The 22,318-nt window shown below is 46.9% G+C and overlaps 1 protein-coding gene across 1 annotated transcript; it reads left to right on the top strand.

Moving 5' to 3' along the window:
• The first annotated feature begins 636 nt into the window (after positions 1 to 636).
• LOC128299412 (serine-rich adhesin for platelets-like) lies at positions 637 to 20,536 on the top strand. The gene is made up of 9 exons (XM_053035373.1): positions 637 to 2,768; positions 12,266 to 13,061; positions 13,141 to 13,297; positions 13,413 to 13,638; positions 14,477 to 14,595; positions 14,662 to 15,058; positions 15,144 to 15,727; positions 15,818 to 16,368; positions 16,455 to 20,536. The coding sequence occupies exons 1-8, from the start codon at positions 749 to 751 to the stop codon at positions 15,953 to 15,955; spliced, it is 4,437 nt and encodes a 1,478-aa protein (XP_052891333.1). The 5' UTR covers positions 637 to 748; the 3' UTR covers positions 15,956 to 16,368; positions 16,455 to 20,536.
• Positions 20,537 to 22,318: the final 1,782 nt, after the last annotated feature.

Raw genomic sequence — 22,318 nt, forward strand, 5'->3', positions numbered from 1 at the left:
TTGGATGCCGCACTGTTTGCCGGCTACATCAGCCCGGTCCGGTCATTGCAGCACTCAGTCCCGGTCCATTCCTTGGTACGGGCGGACGTTCACCGATCGACCGGTCGCGCCGATTAATGCCGAAAACTCGTAACGCCAAGGGTTTTTGTTCTACACAGCACAAACACTATCGGGACTAAAGTGGTGAAGATGATCAATACAGCTAAAGGTTCTGCCGTGTGCGCCGATCGTTGTGGTTGGTAGGATCGAAACAAACTGACTTACCCACCCAATTTGCTGACCATGATTACGTTGAAGGCTGAATTGGCAGGCTGTGAATAACGCGTGTGTTCCCTGTTCGGATTGTGCCTTGTTAGTGTATTTTTCGTTCGGCGAGTTTAGAAGCCCTGGAGCGTGAAAGTGAATGTAAAATCTCGTGTGGTAAAAGTTGAGCACCCCTGAATCCGTAACGAGGGGAGGGAGAGAAATATTTCCAAGTGATTTTATTTGTTTGTTAAGCAACATCGAGAAAAGGGTTTGTTGGATGTACTCTTGCAAGAAAAAGTGATCCTCATGTGCCTGAATGGACTGATCATGTACACCACAGCTGTCGAAAGTCGTATTAGCTAACGCATCCGACCAAATTAAACAGCCAATTCGGTGCCGGGTTTTTTATTTGATAAATTATCGATTTCGAAGGCTTCCGTTTGCACATCTCCAACACGGCGAAGTTTGCAAGTCGAGTGTCGATTTGTTCTTTACACTTAAAATGTTCAACGATAGCAAACGCTTCCAAAGTCGCAACCATGGTCCATTCCGCGATGCACCAAATTCCGTCGGCATGCTGCCGGACATGGCGACCGGACGGAGCGAGATCGAGAAATGTTTTCCCTATTCCATCCTGTCGAAGAAGCACGAATTGCTGCAGGCCGTCGGTGGTGCTGGTGGTACCATTGCGGGAATAAAACCCTCCCAGCCGGCCCCTTCTGCCCCATCATCTGCCACCCATCCTGCGAGCTATCTCGGGGCCGCACTGCTGCCGGTGGTGGCAACGGCCGGTTTGAGAGAGGGCACAACAGTGCCCGGTGGTACGGTGGGTGTGATTAATCCCGCAGCGACCACCGGCACCGGCACGTACGAACCGATAGCGGATGTAAATGGGTTTTACGGCAACGCGATGGTGACCGATGTGGGCATTTGCTTCAGCATGAGCAACGTGAACCTAAACGGGCACGCTCCGACAATACCGCTCGCTCCGTGCGCGGATGCGGCACGCCTAAAGCCAGCCCACTTCTTACCGAAACGATCGGCACTCGAGCGCCGCAAATCGTACGAAGATCCCGGGCCGGAAACGGCGCTGCTGAATGCGCGTCGGCGTGCGGCAGCGTTCGTACCGGTGGCGGCCAACGCTGGGCGGCTCAATCCGAGACACATGCTGGGGGCGACGGCGCAACCCGCGTCCAGCTCTGTGTCGCCTCTTCATCATCGCCAACAGCAACCGTCTTTCTTTCCCGCGTCGACGGTGTATCCTCTGGCGCATCATCCGGCCGCTATCGTGCTGCCGAATCAGCCACAGTTGCCAAACATTCACCAGCCAGCGGTGCCACAGCCACTGCCACGGCAGCGATCGCTCGGGTTGGTCGGTAAAAGTGCGTACGGTATTGTTCGCTCGACTAGTTCGGATCGGTCGGATCGGATCGCAGCTGTGGCCGGTTCTGCGTCTACGCTTGGCACGTTGGGAGGCGGTCTTGGTATGGCTCGATCGTCTCCGCCATACTTCAAGCAACCGCCCGGTGGAGCGAAACCGACGTCGGTTGGCTACTATCCGCCCCCGACCACAGCGCCGAGTGCGGTCAGTTCGTCACCGTACGGGAACTCCGCAATACCAGCCCCTGGCCATGTGCCCGCAGGTGGATATCACCATCGGGCGAACGTCCGGAAATGCTTGCCGCTAGCGACCGCAATTCCTCTTGCCGACGGACCTCCAGCAGGGGCCGGTTACGAGTACTATCGGTACGCGATCGAGACGGCGGAAAGCGTTGGCAAGTTCAACCCCGGTGGCTCCACAATCCCACAAGCACCGCTTGATGATAATCCCCAGGGTAACGCCACCGGCCCCCTAATGGACTACAACGGGTTGCATCAACTGTTTCTGAAGTGTTGTTACGGCGAAATGAAACTGTTGCCACCGTCGGCGGCGGCGGCGGGTTCCGTGCCGCCAAATCCGGCCACCGTCTTGGCGACAAACGCATCAGCTCCAACATCAACCGGCACGAGTCTGTCGGGCGATTCGCCCGCGAATGCGTACGAATTTGACGGTTCGCTATCGAGCGAGGCGGTGGATCCATCATCTGCCACCAGACACTACCCGCTAACGAGCCAATCCTGCCCCAGCTCTCCGAATGGGCCCCACCACTGCCACGTTGTATCGCCCGCACTGCCAACGACGACGATTCCGTCCGCCTGCTCAACGCCGAACGACGGTGGCAGGCTGTCGGCGAAACAGGATCGGGTGGAAACGAGCGACCCGATGGAGGTCTGCAGCGAAGCGGACGAGGAAATGCATGCAAACGATGCCGCGAACCGAGTGGATGATTATGATGAACCGAAGGATTTCAGCATGAAAACGGTTGGCGGTAATGGGAATGGATGGCCGACGGGTGATAAGACGGTGTCGCAGCAGCAGATGAACGATGGCGGCAAACAGCTGTCGAAAGCGCTTGAGGATTGTAACCGAAAGGAGCTGAAGGCAGCACCGAAGAAGAAGTGGATAAGGCATTACATGAATGGTAAATTACTTTTTTTTAAAAACCCTTATGTGGAACTGTTTGATAGAACCGGGGTTTTGGGATCAATTTTGAAGAGTGTTGTATTATTTACTGATTCTAAAGAGCTTTGGGGTCATGGAGAGACCAGTGGGGTCAGTGAAATAGGATAAGTACCAGGCGCCTCCATCGAATATCTCTAAAGAGGGAGGTCAGAGGTGGAGATCATCACGACGTCTCCAAATAATGCGCCGAATTGCAATATTTTTAACAGCAAACAAGTACAAAAACAAGTACCGTATTTTAGCGTGTTATAACGACCCCCCGCAGATGAATTATTCAAGATTTTTTAGAAAAAAAAGATTTTTTTCTGTTTTTTTTTCAATTGGAACAATTTTATTGTTATAATTAATTTTGAACATTACAACTCATAATACTCTTCCTCATATCTTCCTCACTGGTGTTGTTCGATCCCGATTAGTCAGACGTTTGGGCAAGCGTCTGACGTGAGAATGTTAATTAGGTCGGGAGCGAACGTGACAGTGGAAGTGCCCAGTGAGAGCTCCAGTGAGAACCCCCAAACACGTGAAAATAAAATTGAGATCCTCATCGAGGATATATAAAGAGCCAAAACTTGTGGCTCGACCTCTCTTTCCTTTTGTTCTTGTCGACAAGAAATCCCCATTTGTGAACTCCATTTGAGAACCCCATTTGTGAACCCATATTTCAAAAAAGATAAAAATTACGACAAACCTTCAAAAACACAACGTAGGACATCCCCCGGACGGAACAGGTGTTTTCATAACACATTTTCATTGTCATTGTCATGAGTGCCATCAAGATTACTACTGAATCCGCATTTTTGAAAGGATTTAATGACAATCGCTTCACTGACACACGTCTCCAAGCAATGAAGACTCATTTGACATATATCTGGAATGGTGGGCTTTTCTTATTCTTCCTGAAGGAGTCAGATTCGAATCAGCCCCTTTGTATCCACCCCACTCCATTCTTCTCTTATTAAACCCTTAAACGGTAGTGGTTGCAGCTGACTGATTAGACCTCCAGGAATGACTTCCAGAAACGTTTTGTTTTGAGGAACAATTTGTTTAACTTCTGTTGGGTTTAAACTCTAAATGCATCCAGTACTAGGCATTGCAGGGTTTTCATAAGAGCTCCAGGACTCTTGTTTTCTAAGCATTTTGAAACCACAGATTCTTCTGTCCCATTGTCCTAACAATCCTTCCTTTTTCTTCAACAAAACGAGCTTTAGTCCTTAACGCTAGAAGGGATATATTACTACCCGTGTATAACGACCCCTTTAATTAGACTTTGGTCATTTTTGAACCTAAAAAGGGGTCGTTATACACGCTAAAGTACGGTACACCGCCACAATTCATTTCAGTTTTTGTATTGCGCATAATCTAATCTACGATAGATCCACGGGCCCAGTCTTTGTAATCGGTGTGGATGCAATTGCATCCATTGCATAACGAGGTAGGCTGGCGGGGCATATACTCAGCAAAGACGCCATTGACGTCGGACGGTTCTACATTCCAACCAACCTTCCACTCCCCTTACCGTCCATTTGCCTCTCAACTCGATTGTTTTCGTCGCTGTTGCTTTCTAATGGTTTGGTACGGGAGGAGTACGGGCTGGAGATGGAGATGGAGGAAGGCACTCTATACACACACACTGTTACCCACTCGAGTAGGTGCACTGTAGTTTAGTGCATGTCACACCACCCGGCCACGATGCGGGCCTGACCGCAAAACATGTGCCCGAGCACGCAGTAATAATTCCATTCTCATGATCACACCCCACCTGTCGGGGAAGTCGGAAAGCACACGGTCAGGGGGTGGGAATATGATCCGTCCGCACGAAGGGAACGGATCGTTAGATAATAATGGTTGAAGTGTCGTGTTCCCTGGGGCAAATTCTGATCCCCACTCCCCACCATAACCGTGTGGCGGCTGTGAAGTGCGCTATTCAAACCCTCAGAAACACCCGGGAAAGGATGCGGGGTAAGGGCCGACCGTCTGCCGCGGTTGGGACGGGTTTGTTGATTGTTTGATCAGCGACTCTTGTCTTACTTCTCGATCTCTCCACTGCGTTCTCAAGTGTGTGTATGGTGAACCGGTCTTATCGGTGCTAATCAAACTGCAACTACTCGCACTACTCGACGGTCGAAGATTCGCGAATAATGCAAGCAAATAATCGGTCGCTCATCTTGTTCGGACCCATTGCACGTTGTTTGTTTAAACTTTGCTAAGCACACAACGCCAGGGTACACACGCTTTCAGGCTTCTGATGTCGGAACTTGGATGGTTTTTCCCACATTTTACACGAAGCTTCCTCCCTCCTCCTTCTCTCTCTTTATTTCCCATCTGGTCGGTGTGCTCGGTGTGTTGGTTGAAGAGGAAGCAGAAGGAAGCTTATCGCGCTCCATACGTCGTCCCAGTTGTGCAATCACAACTGCGCACGTGTACCGAACCGGTTACATAGGCGGAAAGCTCTCAACCGTTAAGCTTTCTTTCCATCGGTTTCTGGCCCCCCGGGCCCAAAGCAAGCGTCGTAACGGCTCTGCAAGAAATTAATTGAATATTGACAATCTGGATGGGTTGGATTAAGCATTATATCCCGCAACACAAGACAGACACAAGCGGAATTGATAGAAAACACACACCTTTACGTGGAAGAAATGGTTTTACTTCCAAGAACTGGTAATGCGCAACAGAGATTGCAAATGACAACACCGGCTGACATTATTGTCATGCTGGGAGGGGGGAGCCATTTCCGTCTCATTCCATCGGACACAGTTGAAAGTTTATCCGTGTGGGGGGTTTTTACTGGATGAGGTCGTAACAAAAAGGCGAAGAAGCAATGATTTTTCCCGCTGCTTTTGCACTATTATTGGCCCGACCGGGGAAGATCGGGGTCCTGGAACCGGAGAGCGGCTGATGCAAAGGGAACGATGATTCAGTGAAGGTTGGCTGTAGGTTGGCCACCGGGCGCGCAATGCGTTATGCAACAAGCAACACACCGCTGACGATGCCCGATGACGGTAATGGAACGCGCGCGATGTGATCGCAGGGACTGCGTCGTTTCTTCAACTGCAGTTCAGCTCCGGCTGCTCGAACGACGAACTTGAACCTGGTTTCGGAGCCGGAGGAATGGGGCGAAGGGTGCCGTGTGTTTTTCTCTCCATGGGCAGTCATAATAATATTGAAATAATGATAATGGCACGGGTGGCGCTCTCTCCTCCATCCATTCTCGCCCGTTTCCCCGCGTGCTTACGGCCGTGTTGCACTTCCATTGCATCGGCATGTTTCGAGTGTGTTTGTGTAAATGTACGCTGTGAGCTGATGTTTTGGTGCTGTCTAACCAAACCGGTTACGGATACGGTGAATGTCAATGTCAGTTTCATTCAAAACCGGAAGAAAGATCACTAATAAGGCGATGCATTTTTAGCTAATTTGTTTCTGAGTTTTGTATCTTTTATGGGTAATTTTTTAACTGTTTCTTATTACATTTTGGAAGAAAAAAGATATTTTTTTTCTTTAATTAGCCCTTTATTATGTTTAATATTTTAATTTAAACAAACAATATTTTATTATGTGGAGAAATGGAGACGCCTGGTTATTTTCTTCCAATGCAGGATACGACACTGAGTAGTGAAAACTTAGTAGCCTTTAATAAGTTCCATGCAAAATGAAGCAGTTTTTCTACATCCACATCAACATCAACGTCAATTGTAAACTTGTTTCCAATATGCTGCCAATCGGCTCACATTCAAATGCGTCATTAGAATGGCGGCAAGAATATTTATTTTTTGCTGGCCCCGTAACTCACCTTCCCTCTCTCTTCTCTCTTTCTCCTTCCCGTTACGAAACGAGCGTTCCGCGATGGCGATAGTTAACGTTGCATCATAACGCACACGGACCTGTTAGGCCAGTTTGCCAGACCAGTTGTGGACCTATTTCTGCCTATTGCTATTCGTCGCTTAGCGTGGGGCACGATAATCTAATTAAGCCTTGTATCGGCGCGCACGCCGTGTATGCCGTGCAGCACGTGGTGGGTCACCGTTCTTTTTTGCCATGGTGCTCCCCGACACGGCGTGTAGGGCGATAGAGAAATATCAACAGCAACGCGATATTTGGTCATTGAAGGTTTGAAAGAAAAAAGCGCAACAGTCTGATGGAAATGTATATTCTGGGGTATTTTGTGCTTTGGTATGCGCAGCAACACGTACGTACACGATAGCAATAAGGGAAGTTAAGTTGTGACCGTTTGTGGACAGAAAGATCACTTCTTGCTGAGGCAATGTACTGGATGAGTAGAAAAAAATTCCTAAATACTTCGGTAATTGAAAAAAAAACAAGTTGTTTTAAGGAAACTGTTTCTATTATTGCGTTTGATAATAACAGCAAACTCACCTAATCCGAATGTATCCTTCAATGCTTGTCCCATACCAGAATCGTGACCTTTTGCGAAGTTACATCGTCGCAGCACCGTGCAAAAAGCACTCCCAATATCGAGGGGCACGGTATGATGGCATGCGGCAAAAGAGAAGGGAAGCCTTCGTTACTATCGACAGTGCACGAGTGTGCACGTGTCATAGCACTTGTGAAGAGGGCGCACTGTTAAAATGACAAAACCCCGGTACAATCGCATGCGGCAAGAGTATTACACGACTGTTCGATCGACAAGCGGTGGCGTGGCACCTTACAAATGGTAGTCGCACCAGTCCCTTTAGTCGCAGGCCGTGGTCAACGTGGCTCGAGGATGTGTGTTGATTGTCAGCACACCCGAAGCCTGCCCGGGAAGGGGCAATGGGCTATAATCACATTACGTACCGTTTCCATGGCCACTGGGGGTGGGCTTTTCCTTCAACAAAGGACTCATTCCACTGTCGGGATCTTCCGAAGCTTAGGTGTGAAAGGTGCAGCAACTAACAAGGCTATAGGAAAGTGCGATCGATTCGCTACTTTCCTCCCTAAAGGAGAGAAAAAGAATGCTTGATATTAGTTATTATTAGTTATATTATGATGAATCTTAGGTGTATTGTCACAACACCACAATGATCATAAGAATAGCCCGATCTCGAGTGATATTGGTTTAGGACCGGCATTGCGTAGGTCATCATAGTTTATTGGGGAGACAGGGTGCTTGAAACGGTGACATTAAGGAGACATTAGGAGAGGATGGTAAAGGTAATCAATTGGACAAATAAAAATTCCAATTGTACGATTTAAACAAAACACCAAAAGTAGTTCAAATCGGTAAGAATTCTTTGGAATGTCTTTATTTCAAAGAAGAGAAGTAAAAAACCGTTGCGTATCAGCGAAATTGGAGAACAAAAAAACAAATTGCCAGACTGCACGCCGCGTGCTCGCGTTGTCCCGCAGCACAGTGGAGTATGAATGCTTACGTCTGCACTCTGCCCTGGGACCATTTGGATGCCGCGTAGAATATCATCGTGTTTCGCTTCGCTTTGTTTGTTTGTTTGTTTTCGTTTTTGTATGTGTGTTTAATTCACTGTGTACTTCTGCCGTTGGATAATTTGATAACGGTATCGCACACGAACATGTGACCGACGGTAAAGCATTGCATTTTGGAGTGATGGCAGCGTGTGTGAAGGTGGCAACGAGATCCATGACAAGACACGGGGGAAAACAAAATGAAGCGTGAAGCAGTGAGAACATCCAGTGGATGAAAAAGGGAGGAGGGAAGTAGCGGTGAGGCTTGTCCCGGCTGCCCACCTCTACCCCACTTCCTTATCCTTCAAAATCCTTCCCGTCCGCTGCCGGAGGATGATTGTGATTGCATAATCGTATCGGATCGGGGCCATGTGCAGCAGTGGTGTGCGCTGACTCAACGGACGTCATTCGCTCACTCACGACGTCCTCCCTAGCGCCATCCCACATCAAAAGCAGGAACCCACCGGGTCCCCTCCCCAAACGGGGGACCACGCGGTTACGGCCAGTGTACGAGCAAGGTATGCCGGAGGAAGAGGACCCTGCCGGTGGGAAGAGGAACGCAAGGCACGTACCTCCAGTTGTCATGATTGAATGTGCGCAAATCGTCGGCGATCCCTGTTGTGCCTCATGCCACCCAATTGTGGCAGAATGCTGCCATTACCGTGGCCATGGCCACCACAATCACCCCCTATATCGCCCTCTCGTTCTTTCTTCTGTTGCTTGTTTACGAATGGTTGGGTCGTTAATGTGTTCGACAGCATTTTAACTCGGCCACCACCCTTCGGAGAGGGTGGGGGGGGGGGGGGGGGGTGTCAGGTGGAAGAGAAAAAGGGAAAACAACTTGAGACATTAGTCCAGGAGCCCGAGACCGACGGCTCACGTGGACTGACAGCGAAATGCAAACCATGCGACACGCATACACAGCTTGACGATTTTCCACAGCTTGAGCGGCCTCCCTGCTCTTTTCACCTATTCCCCTTCAACCAACCCCCCCCCTCCCTCCTCATCATTCACCTGGTTCCCGTTTTTGTCGAACGAACTTTTTTCCACCAGTTACGCCACAGTTTCTTTGTCCATGGATGGATAGTGGTGAGGCGTTTGGGTTTGGAGCTACGGGAATCGGAGAATTAGGGGAGACTTGGGTAGGGCGAACTGTTTTTCCACCTTGGTAGTATAATAGTTGCTTTAATTGTTTAACTACCTTAGTTCAATGTATTAAATCGATCCTGAATTAATCCTGAAACTGACCCCGTACAACGTGAAGGTGTGGCGGGTTGGATAAGCCATTATTCGACTGCGATGAAGTTACGCGGTAATACAAGCTTAGAATGCTCCGATTGAACTGCCAATTTCCCAATTTCCTTGATCCGCGATCTTTCGTACCTTTCACACACCGGAAGCCGACATTCGTGTTCCAATTGGGAGCCATTACTTCACAATTTGGTACGAGAGAATGGCAGCAAGGCTCTGTTTGGACTCCAACTCTAACCGTGTCCTTGTTCCGCCCAAGTGCTCCGTGACGGACCGGTGCAAAATGATGCATAATGCAGAAGGGATGCAATGAAGCCATGAAGCGAACTGAGGGGATCAATTTTTTGGGTGGTAGCGCCACATTGTAAAACGAGGGAGGCCTGTGGAATGTGTTCTTCTATCATCATCGTGCGGAATGATTGACAGGTTACCAATGAGGGCGCTGCGATGATCAGAATTGGTAATTGGTCTAACCCATTTGTAACGCTAACCGCGATCGCGCATATGGTGTAAGCAGGGGCCCATATCCTTGTGAGCCGGGGGGAGAGGGCTGTTTCTTGATGTGCACGTCGAAGAAAACCGGGTGAAGGTTTTGTGTTGGGCAGACAAAAAGCATATAAAAAATACATCTAGGCCAACCGTTTCCGTTAAGGGATGATGAAAGGTTCGCTTCGCACATATTAGGGCGCGACCGACTGCTGGCTCTGTCTGGTCATATGGTGAGTTTTGTCATTCAAACTTAAGAATTCTTCTTTGGAGATCACAGCGCATTTCGGTTGTTAAACACGTTAGCAGGACTGTGATAATTCGCGCCAGCCTTGGCACTCGTCCAGAACGTACTGTGAAGCCTCGGTCACGTAATCAACATCCCTTAACCTGGTATCCGTAACTAAGCTTCTGCACCTTCGCACTTCTGCTTCTCCATTCGGCAACGCAACCGATAGAACACGTGCCTACCGTTACGGCCCGTCACACGTTATCCGTTACGTAAAGCGTTCGCAGCATTCAAGGAGCTCTCTCCATCCTTGACTTTGGCCGGAAGGACCGGAGACACTCACGACGGTCCGTATTCTCACTATTTTTGCCAAACATCCTTACCACAGGGAGGCATTCAGGAGGTGCCAAGTCCAACCAGGTGCAAGGAAGTCCCGCAAGTGTGAATTGTTCGCAGTGTTACGTCTCTGTTGGTGTGATCTTTCTCTTCTCTCCCCCCCCTTAATTTGTCCTTTTGACGTGTCCTTTTGACGTCCTGAAAGTTAAATGTTCTGCGTTAACACCTGTTGGACGACATCGTCAGTTGTCCAAGTTGGGAACTTTCACAATTACGAAAACCCCCTGACCTTATCGGAACAATCGTGGAAGTTGTGTGTATTGTGGCAATGCAAATGTCACACTACACACTATTTCTGATCAACTTAAAGTATAAGCAAAACAAAAAAACTCCCGAATTCCCGATTCCTCATTCCTCAAGAATTGCCAGTAATCGTAGACATCATGAAGGCTTCTTTGCCACATACTGGTACTTGTTGCGTTTGTTTGATCGAGTGGCAAGTTCAGTGCCACATGTCCGTCCAGCAGCTACAACGCTGACGGACGGCGGGCCGGATCTGAGGCGGATGTACTACGCAGGCGAAATTGGAAACCATTACATCAACGGCAGCGGCCGAAAGGTGGCGAGTGAAGGTGAAGAACGAGACCCAACTGCCGATGCGTCGTATTTAGCAGCCCAGGAACACGAGCCAACCAACGTACACTATCCCTTCCCCGCGAGGGAGCCGGGACTATTTGCTGCATCGGAGGAATGTTACGTCCGATGTGGTTATTAAAAGTACGCTGGTGGACATAGTGGAGGTTTATTTTACGTCCAAACAATACGCACACGACACAGGGGAGGCCGTCCGTCCCGTGGATTAACTCGTATGACATGCGACTCAGCGCGGTGTGTAGGTCAGCAGTGAAGAAGGGAGAAAACGGAAGCCGGGACGATTGGGAAGAAAACTGTTGAGGTAATAATAATGCCACCCCACCTCGTGGGCATCGTGGAGCGCAAGGTGGTGTGTGCCCTGTGTGCTGATGCAAAATGGCTGCTCGCAAAAACGAATGGCGCGCCGTATGGTGGTGGTGGTGTGTGTCAAGATTGTGCTGCCGCGTGCTCAACAAAAACGTGTACTACCGCGATGCAGTTGTGCCGATGTTGTCTTACGGCAGCGGCTTTCTTGGGGTGGCTTTCATCGGCATTGAGGTGGAAAGGGCTTTTCATATTTACTTCACCCGCTCCCCGATCGAACCGATCCCCATTTTGCTCTGTTACGGTACAGGGATGACGTACACACACCGGCGGCACACGGTGCAGTAGTAGGTTGGATGAGCGATTAGAGCAGGAAAGGAAATCATCCATGAAAGATGCATTCTTGGAGTCTTTTGTCCACTATTAGACCAAGACACAGGCTTTAGAAATGTTTTCTTTCTGTTGTGTTAAACATATTTATTTTACATTTTTTTTCACTCAAATTTATACTTTTTATTGTGTATGTAGAACCGCGAGCTTATGAACAAACGTCGTCCAAGCTATAGATATATAGATGTGACGTTAAGCTATAGATATATAGATGTGAGGTATAGATGTGACGTTAATTACTTCCGAGTTAGAAAGAACGTGGTTTTTCTATGGACAGAGTTGTACGAATGTAGCGCAATAAAACGAACGTGATTTATACAAAATACACAATACTTTTAATTTAGCCAAAACGTTCTAAAAGTTTCTCCATTTCTCTTTCATTCCTCTTGCAGACGAACCGCTTGCCAATGGTCATTCCACGGCACCACCGCTGGTCGTGATCGCCACCAACGGTACCCAGCACCATTCGAAGCATCTGACCGTCAACCATGTGGCGGTACCGATCGCGACCAACACCTCCCCGATGACGATTGACCTCTCCACCAAGAGCCTCAATCATCAGCAAAACGCGCACTATCAGCAACCGCCGCACCACAACAACCCCACCTCGGTGCATCATCCGGTGCTTGGTCTTTCGACGACTCCACCCGCCTCGTCCGCACTGTCATCGCTATCCTCCTCCTCGTCCTCATCCTCATCATCGTCGTCCTCTTCCTCATCCTCCTCGTCGTCGTCGTCATCGTCGTCTTCGTCGTCCTCGACGCTAACCGTATCGCCGATCGACGACTCCCAGTCGTCGCTAAACCTCAGCAACGGTTCCAGCACTGGCGGGTACATTGCCAACCACAGTGCCAATGGTGGCGGCACAACTGCCGCAGGCATCGGCAGTTCGTCCCCGTTGCCACCGGGGTTGACCAGTGTGTTGCCGATCAACATCAATAGTGTGTTGCAGGCAACTGCCGTTGCCGCTACTGCTGCGGGAAATGGGACACTGAACGGAACGAGCCCCATCCTCGGCGCAGCACATCATCCGACAGTGCAGCATTTGCCGCTGGAATTGCAACAGCAGGTAGCAGCGGGCCTGTCGGTGGCGGCAATTAATTCGCAGGGTGCAACCGGTGCCGCTGCGTTGTACGCTAACATCCCGACCGGTACGCGGCGAAGGACGACTAGCTCCAACAGCAATGGGTGAGTAATCGCACCATCACTTCGCCCATGAAATGGACAATGGTTTTGCTATGCTTAACTGCTTTTATTGTTGTTCCAGTGTCGGTACGCGTGAGGTACACAATAAGCTTGAGAAAAATCGTCGGGCTCATCTGAAGGAGTGCTTTGAGCAGCTGAAGAAGCAGCTAAGTCTGCAACCCGACGAGAAAAAGATCTCCAATCTGTCCATATTGCACGCAGCCATTCGGCACATACAGGTAAGATCCAGTCGGGTGACGAATGATAAGAATCTATATCAAAACAGCACATGGAGACTCCATTCTTTGTGATGCTACTGAACCCTTTCTAATCTGTGTGTTGTTTGTCTTTCAGCTGCAAAAGCGCAAGGAGCGCGAGTACGAGCACGAAATGGAGCGGTTAGCGAAGGAGAAAATTGCGAACCAAAATCGAATTCTGGTGCTGAAGCGCGAAATCACACAAATGGGCGATATCGATGTATCCCGGCTGGCACCGGACACCGATATTACGCCCAACCCCACCACCAACGGCACGGGCAGTCTCAATCTTGTCCAGTCCAGCACCGTGCAACCGGAGCGAGGTAAAGAATGAACTAATTTTGTGAAGCAACGATTTAATTAAGAAGGGCCATTATACGGCGGGGCAGTAAAGGACAAAACGGGGAGATTGCAAGCCAATTGCCTAAACAGTGCGATAGATAGTGGGTGTTTGGGAAAGGAACAAATTTGACTTGATAAGAGTGTATCACCGTACAAAGTTGCGATGCTTGAAACTATCGACTGCTGTGTTCCTTCGGTTGGGAATGAAATGCTTAAATTATTCCTCCGTGCATTTTTTTTCCCCCTTTTCCCATCCTTCCCGTGCAACAGGCGCGCTTGCAACGCCCTTTATGCAGATGCGAGTGGCAGGCTCACAATTACAAATCGAGGCACAAGCAAGAAGCATCTGTCGGTCGGTCGGTCGGTGGGCACCCGCGATTGGTTCGCTTTGCTCGCTTAGAGATCGTTTGCGTGTTTGTGTGTGCGCAGCCACGGAATATCGGTGTGTTGCCCGGTGTGGTGGAAGCTTTTCAAATCGATGAGAATTACAAATCCAATGCATTCGGGCTTAACCGATCGATGTTTGACTGCTGCCGGCAGCCTACATCGCGTCCGAAGGCTACGGTGCGCGTTGGCCATTATGCATGTATCGAGTAGTTGGGAGGAGGACATATGCATACGACTATATTAATTGCCTCCTGGACGATGGTTCGTAGGCACTAAAGCCAATGAACAAATGCCAAGACAAATGTACGGGGGGATGTTAACCCTTGAAAATCCCATCAGGATTAGTGAATGCGGGATTATTTCTGCCTTGCCAGATGTTTTTTTTTAAAGATATTAATATCAGAATTTTCATTTTCTTTGCCTTTTCCACAGATCAACAATCAGATATAATAGCGGTTGGATCTAACATACCGGGTCGTAACGGAATTCGATACAGTTCCAGTAGCTCGCTGTCCAGTATAGCTACGAATGCCTCCATCAGTAACCTGCCGGTAAGAAGCGTAATTAATATGATTTCAATTTGCGCCCAATCACCGTAATCTCCTTCCCACTTCCAGCTTCAAACGACAATCTCTCCGGTGCTATCCGTGTCATCGCCAACGCGTGCCAGTCCAGCACTTGCCCGAAGTTCGACGTCTCCTTTATCGTCCCTTTCGTCGTCCTCGCCGTCCTCGTCGGTATCCTCCAGCTTATCGGTGTCGTCCGCAGCAACGAACCTGCTGGTTCCGCTCTCACTTACCACCAAGGGTAACGGTATGGAAGCGCACAGCGTTATGCCGAGCGGTACCACCGGGCCGCAGACAACGGCGCTTAAAATTACTGCCGCACCATTGAACGGGCTCAATCTGAGCAGTTCATCGCTGGCCATGGTGAACGGTACAAGTATCAATGGTACGAACGTCACGTTAAACGGTACGACCACAACAACCGCACCGTTGCCCGTTATTGTCGGTGGTGAGTAACAAATTCCATTGCCGGATGCCGTCCCATACGCACAAATCTGTAACGTTTGCTTTTCTCTATTCTCTCTCACGATCAGCAAATGGTGCGACGAATATAGTTGGCATTGCCCATCCGCAGCTGCTGGCCACATCGACTGCGGCGGGATCACCGGCCATCCAAACCATCCCACTGAACCTGAACGTTACATCCAGCGCTGTAAGCAATGGGTTGGGCGGTAATGGACCCACCTCGATCGCCATTACGACCGCCAACACGGTCGGTGGCGTTAGCGGAGCGCTCAGTCTGCCCAGCCAGGCCCTCCAGCTGACCAGCAATGGTGGCAGCAATGTCGTGAACAGTACGGCAGTCGTCGGTACGATGGCAAGATCGGTGTACAACACGTCAACCATTGCACCGACGCTGCCGACGGCGGCAACGACGACGATGGTGCACGTGCCGGCCGTAGGTAGCAAAGAACTGATCAACGGTACGATCGGCAAGAACGGTACCGTACGGACTGATAATAGTAAGCTTGAGATTATCGCAACACAATCACAACCCACCAACCACAGCGCGGCCGTCAATGCTACGGCGGCCCTCGACCCACCGGGAACGAAGGTTATCACGATCATGAATGGTAACACGTTCGCTCTGGCACCGCTGGATAAGGACAGTAAGATGGTACGCATTTTTCGAGTGGACCGAACAGCAAAGAAAGAAGTGAACAGCCAGCACTAAACTGTCGTTTTCTCCTTCCGTTTCATTTTACAGGGCGTTGTTTACAGTCCCATCTTGTTGCCGACATCGCAAGGACTCCGCGTGATACAGCAAGCCTCGAACGGATTGGCAACGATCGAGCTTGCGCCGCCGAATGGCGGCAATCGTCTGCAGCTGCATTTAACTCACTAAGACCGTTGTAATGTGGAACGCTGGTACCACGCACAGGGGTGTCGTTGCGTTTGTGAATAGTATGTGCGTACGGCCAAATGTACGGCGTGCAGTAGAGATCATTCATGGTCGCTTAGCGGGAACGAGCGATCGTACAAATATAATTAACAAACTTACAAATACTACAAAACCAACAATACGCACCACGGGGTGGGTGGATATGGTGTCCCATGGATGCGGCATCAACGGGGGGACCAAAACTCTTGCAGTAGCATCCAGACATCCAGATCGTGAACCGCAGTGGGCAGTGGGGGGCATAGAAAGTGTCTTCGCCTACCGGCGCATGCAGTTACACATTTATCTGTGTAGAGCAACGCCGGCGTACGGGAGCTTTTTTTATCTACCACGATAGCATTTTAGTGCGCGCAGTAGAGGTGAGTAAGAGTATTTAAGTAGGCACCAAAGGCGTTTGAATTCCGAACAGATTATTCATGCTTTTCTTTCCCATTTCTCTTTGCAGTTTGCTAGTAAGCAATCGAATAGGGAAAGGATGGCGACAAGGCAAAGTGTGTACATTACTTAATTGAACGACTGAAGCGATTTGAAAGCCTAAATGGGTGACCACTCCTTTAGCGATCGATGATATAGTAAGAATCCCTAAACTGCCTGAACAACGCACGGATTCGAAAGTACAGATGATCATAAAGGAGAGTGTGGAAGAAATACTGATCGGTCACATATAACTATTGTGCAAACAGCTAGTTCCTTGAGTAAGATGGTAGCGAGCAAAGGGTATTCATCATTTCGAGAACACACTCATCCAGTTTCCTGCTTTTGGAAGGCCAGTAACATTCATCACTTTGTCCAGCGGGGACAAAAAGGGGGACAAACGAGAGACAATAGAGTGCGAAGTAATCCTACTCATACCCGCGTATTTTTTTTGTATCGTCCGTACTCCACGAAGGGCACCAACCAACATAAACTTAATACAAAAAAAAACACACACACACAAAATTCATCGCGAAATCATCCAAATCATGTCCACATGACCAATTAGTCACATGCCACCTTTTTACAGTACTTCTTACCCCCCTTGGATGTGGGAAGCGATCTGCGGGGGAAGCGTTTTTGTGTGCGTGTGGTGTTGTAAGGCTGTGAAAAGCAACATAAAAAATGAAAACAATGCGGAGCAAAGCAAATACGAGCTGAGAGCGGGGACGTTTGTGCAAGTTATACGAATCGGTTTCGGAATTCTTCCTCTTTCAAAAACTGTCGGTGTCTCTCTCTCACATTTATGTTCGGGGCATTGCTGTGTACTTGCGCGTGCCGCGTTCAGTTTCGAACGGAAATGCGTACAAAACGAGGCAAACAGAGAATAAGTAAAAATAACAGTAAGAGCAGACGAATACAAATGGAGAATAATATACGTTTTGTGTATAGAATCCACAGCAACAAACACAAACAAAACAACTATAGCAGCAGAAATAGATTGGCGGAGAAGAAACAAACACATACGAAGCACAGGTAATAGAATAAATGTATCAGAATGGAATTATTCTTAAATTTAGACACATAACAAGCAAAACTATACATGCGAAACGTCAACAAATAAGGCGTTAACCGATAAACGCGATAGATTTGGTCAATATGGCACGGGAGAGAATAGTAGAATTAGTGTTTAGTGCGCTACTGATTGCTACTGCTACTGTACTACAACTACTACTTCTATTGCTACGCGATCACTGTTGTGTTTAGAATAGTAAACGTGTGTTGATGTGCATGTATGTGTCTTTATCAGTGTGTCCTTTTGTGTGTGTGCGTGTGTGGAACCACAGAGTTCACAAAGGGGAATGTACACAAACGGCGCGATCGCATATTGAATCTGATCGCTTTATAGAAGGGAGAGAGAGGGATCAACTTGACCATAAACTACATAATAGAAGCAATGTTTTTTTTTGTAGTGCAATAGTGTTGTGCGGAGAAGCGATGCGAGCAAACATTTTACACAACCAACCAGCTCTAAAATGAAAGCAACAATTAGAATATTACATTCGTAACATAGTTCTAAAACAAAATTAAAAAAAAACAACAAAGGATACGTTAACTAAACAAGTGTAGTGTAGAAAATGTAGCCAGCGAACGCGTTCGAAACTGATTCCGAATTTGTAAAGTTTCGGTTAATGCTAGCAAGAAAGTGTGTGTGTGGTGTTGTAAAACCCACTACACGCCAGTACATTGCCTGGCTGCTAATAGGTTTTCTGCATTTCCTATGCCTTTCCACAATTGGTTTTGTTTCTCTGGAATTGGGAAAAAGACAGGTTCATGTCATAACGAAACAAAAGGCCCCACAATCATGCATGCATGATCGTTCGTGGTGATTTGCGTGCAGCGCGTTTTGGCTTGCGTTGAGGGCTGATGAGACACAAAGACTTGGTATTAACTACTGAACCGGCAAACTATTCGCTTGTTTCTCGCCAACCCGGCGGAATCATTGAGAGAAGGAATTATATTTTTGCAACAGAGTGCATAATCTATCTTCTTAAAGTAAAAGGTAACAAACGAAACAACAACAAAAAAACAATCAATAAAAAGTACCAAAACACACACACAACACACCCACACACTCATATACACAAACATGTATAGTGATCGATTGATCATATTCCAAAAGTGTGCCCGATCAATAAACCATCCGCACGATGGTGGTAAGCAAAGAAAGTGCCGGTTGAAGCAACAAGCCACAAACGAAACAAAAAAAAAGAAAACAAGGGCGAGATTAGGCGACATAGTTTATGAAACTTGTACGCAGCAAAGGATAAAGGATGAACTCGATGAAACATATGAAGCAGGATAAAAGAGAGAGAGAGAGAGTAAACGAGTACAGCACAGTCAGAAGCGAACAGAGCAAACGCAGCACTTTTACGTACACAATTTGTAAACCAAACAAAACAAAACAACAAAAAAAGTATATATATTTTTGTATTGTAAATATATTGTAATAATAGCACCAGGAGACAGTTTGAGGAAAGTGGGCTGCAAAACGAAGCAACAACGTGTGGCAACAAACGAAACAAATGGAAAATCAGTCAAAACACGATGAAGGAGGATAAAACATAACAAAAAAAAACGAAACGAAGTGCATGATTGTAAACTACGGTAGAAGTTTAGGCGAAGAAACGAAAGAGTGATAGGAAAACGAATGTATGTGTGTATTTATTACTTTTTTAAAAATTTGTTTTGTTTTTTTTGTTTGTGTTGCATGAAGCAATGGAGAGGAGGAGGGAGAGTGTTGATTGAGTGATTCTACAAAAGAAAAAGGAAATCCCAAGGCTACAAGAAGCAGAAAACGTCCACACAACGAATGTATTGGTACGTGAGCTAAAATGGATAGTTTTCAAAGGTAATGCTGGTTTTGGAGTTGTTGAAAAAAAAAAGATTGCGGGAGTAAACTGTTAAAAATCCCTGTAATTGTAGCAACACACAACTCACTACCAAAACCCAAATTCCTCTGCTACACAAGCTATTAGAAGCGACTGATAAGAAAATATAATTAAAGGGATATATGAGATCGAAAAGGATGCAAAGGAAAGCAAAGCAGAGAAAAAGTGCAGGAGAAAACAGAAAGGTGTAAAAAAATGTTTAGAAATTTATTTTAATGCGTTTTATTTTATGTTTTAAGTCACTAAGTTTATTATATATTGTACAGTATTTAAAACAACACAACAAAACACACAAAGCTGTAATAAAAATATTAAATCAAACATAATATCGCGAACATCATGCGTGTGTGTAACAACTCTGCTGTGGAGTGGAGTATGGAAAATGCGTTTCAGTGTTAAAAGCTCGGAACGCGAACAAACGGTACACGCATAAGAATGGCAAGGGCAAGAGCAATCAGTTGTAGAAAAAGTATGCTGGGTACTGGGTCTGCTGTAAAACAATTTGCACTATTTTCTTCAACCATCAATCATCAACCAATGGAACAATAGAGCAACGGTTATGGAAAACTGTTTGCATAACAAGTCAGTTTGATATTTGTGCAGTTTCGAAAAAAGAACACAAAAACTTTCAAACTTTTAACCTGCCTGTCGGACCGGGCACGTAAATCAAAAACATTTATGTAAAAAAAACAAGAGAAAACAATACACACATTCATGCAAAAAGGTACAAATGAACCCAAACCTCCATGTCACGCGCATGTGAGGAAGGATGTTTGGATAACTGAAGAAAACAAAACTTGGAAAGTCTGAGTTGAAACAAAACAAACGGCAACATTACAAAACTACATACACGCAGTACACAACATAGAAACCCCCCAAATCAATAAACTGTAAAGGGATGTAGAAAGACGCGGCGCAACAGCAAGTACAACGCAACAACGGTGCTTGGTGTGTTGTGAGGAGAGCAAGAGTGATTTTTGGTGAAACATGTGCATAAAACTAGAAGAACGATTGTGTGTCGTCATTAAACAGGGGACGTGTAGAGAAGCAAACAAAAAAATGGAGATGAAAAATAGGAGCGAGAAACAAACAAGAGAAAAAAAAAACACTCAGCCGAAACAGAAACTGTAGTAATAAAACTATCACCATATGGTAAATACATGATTATCACTGATGATAAAATTATTGGAAACAAAACAGACAAAATAAAACAAAACAAAAAAACACTATTTTAAAAACATATACCTTTTGTGTTCGCGTGTTAACACTTATTGCACCATCTGAAACGATTTTATTATAAAAAAAGCTTCTTACAATTAATTTATTGTCCATTAAAATAAACAAAACTAATAATTTTTCTCGCATAATGGCATTAATCACGTCTGCCTGGCGGTGTGACATTCCTAACAAACGCATTAGAGTGAAGGGGGAAAAGGCAAAACGGTTCCTGCATCTCTTTCGTATTTTGCGCCGATCCGTCCGTCGAAAACGCTCAGAAACGATGGAATTTTTGGTTTCCAACACCAAGAGAGCATGATCAACGAAGAGGTAGCACAAAGTTACGTACCACGTGGTAGCATTTCATATAGCTGTACCCTTCCCTCTAGTGATCATAGCGCTTGATCCGTCGACTGATCTTTCCTCTCTTTCCGTTCGTCCAAACGGTACAGTGCGTACTACAACTGTACCCAAGTTTATGTTTATGGAAATAACCATGTGGAATATTTATGGAATATATTTATGTATGGGATTCTTCTAAACCTCCGGACATTCCTTGACGACAACAGATATAAATATTGCAAAATATCCGAACAATAAACAATACATAATGTCTTCGGAAATAGTGGCACTCCATGTTTCGTACTCCTAATAATTAAAAAACTTACCTGCTGTACAGTTGTGAGACGCACTGTAGGAACTGGATGGATGAAACGAGACGGAGGATTCTCGCCACAGCACCTGAGCTATTTACTCTATCGATCGCTCTCTCGTGTTTGATATTATGTGTAACTAATAGCCAATGGTAGAAGATCTCTCATTCTGATGATTGATCAATACCATCAAAGCGAATGATCACGTGAGTATGCGATATCAATATGTTATGTACAAACATGGCGGATCCTTGTGCGGATCGGATTGATGTTATCTCCTTTCGTGGATGCTCTCTTGGTGTCAGAAATCACAAAACCGGTCGCTTTTTGGTGGCTCCGATCGCATGCGCGGAGAGACTTCGACGAAAGGAAAAGCGCTTACAAATAATATGCAATGACGACTAGGAGAGACCGTGCGCTCCTCTAGCTCTTGTAAGCTGGACACTAAACACTAACGGTGATTAATTCTTTCCATTTTGCTCTCTGTTGTCCCCCAACAAAGATTGTCATCAAGGAGAAGAATAACCAAGTGGGAATGTGGGAATGTGGGAGGCAAACAGTACCGCGAGTCAATCTGCTGATATATGTGATATGTTGTGATATGTGATATTAACATCTATTGTACTGCTCTTTATCCGTATCCTCATATGCTGAGCGGTGTCCACGTCCTTCGGGCACCGACACAGCTCAGCTCGTCGGTATATTCATGCAAATTATATACTTAGTATAAAACCGCTTGCAATCAGCATCTGCTGGTGGAGATGCTTTCTTCTAAACGCTTTTACGTACTTACGTGTTTATATGAAGTATTTTGTGGACAGTGTTTTTGTGTGTTTATTAAAAGTTTATTTAATAGTTCGATCTTCGGATTCGTGATTGAGTTGAGAAAAGGCATCAACGGTGGGTCGCCTAGGGCCTCGCCGTGTTGGGGGCCCCAAAAATTGTGTGTAGTAGTTGTATACATAGGCCCAGTTTCCTTATGCTAGAGGGGGCCCCGAAGGGTACCACAAGAGGCCTCTGGCGAAATTTGGATGATTTAAAGTGAGTTCAGGGGCCCCTTCTTACTGCGCCTT

Source organism: Anopheles moucheti, chromosome 2 (genome assembly GCF_943734755.1).
Source record: "Anopheles moucheti chromosome 2, idAnoMoucSN_F20_07, whole genome shotgun sequence".
Lineage (NCBI taxonomy): Eukaryota > Metazoa > Arthropoda > Insecta > Diptera > Culicidae > Anopheles > Anopheles moucheti.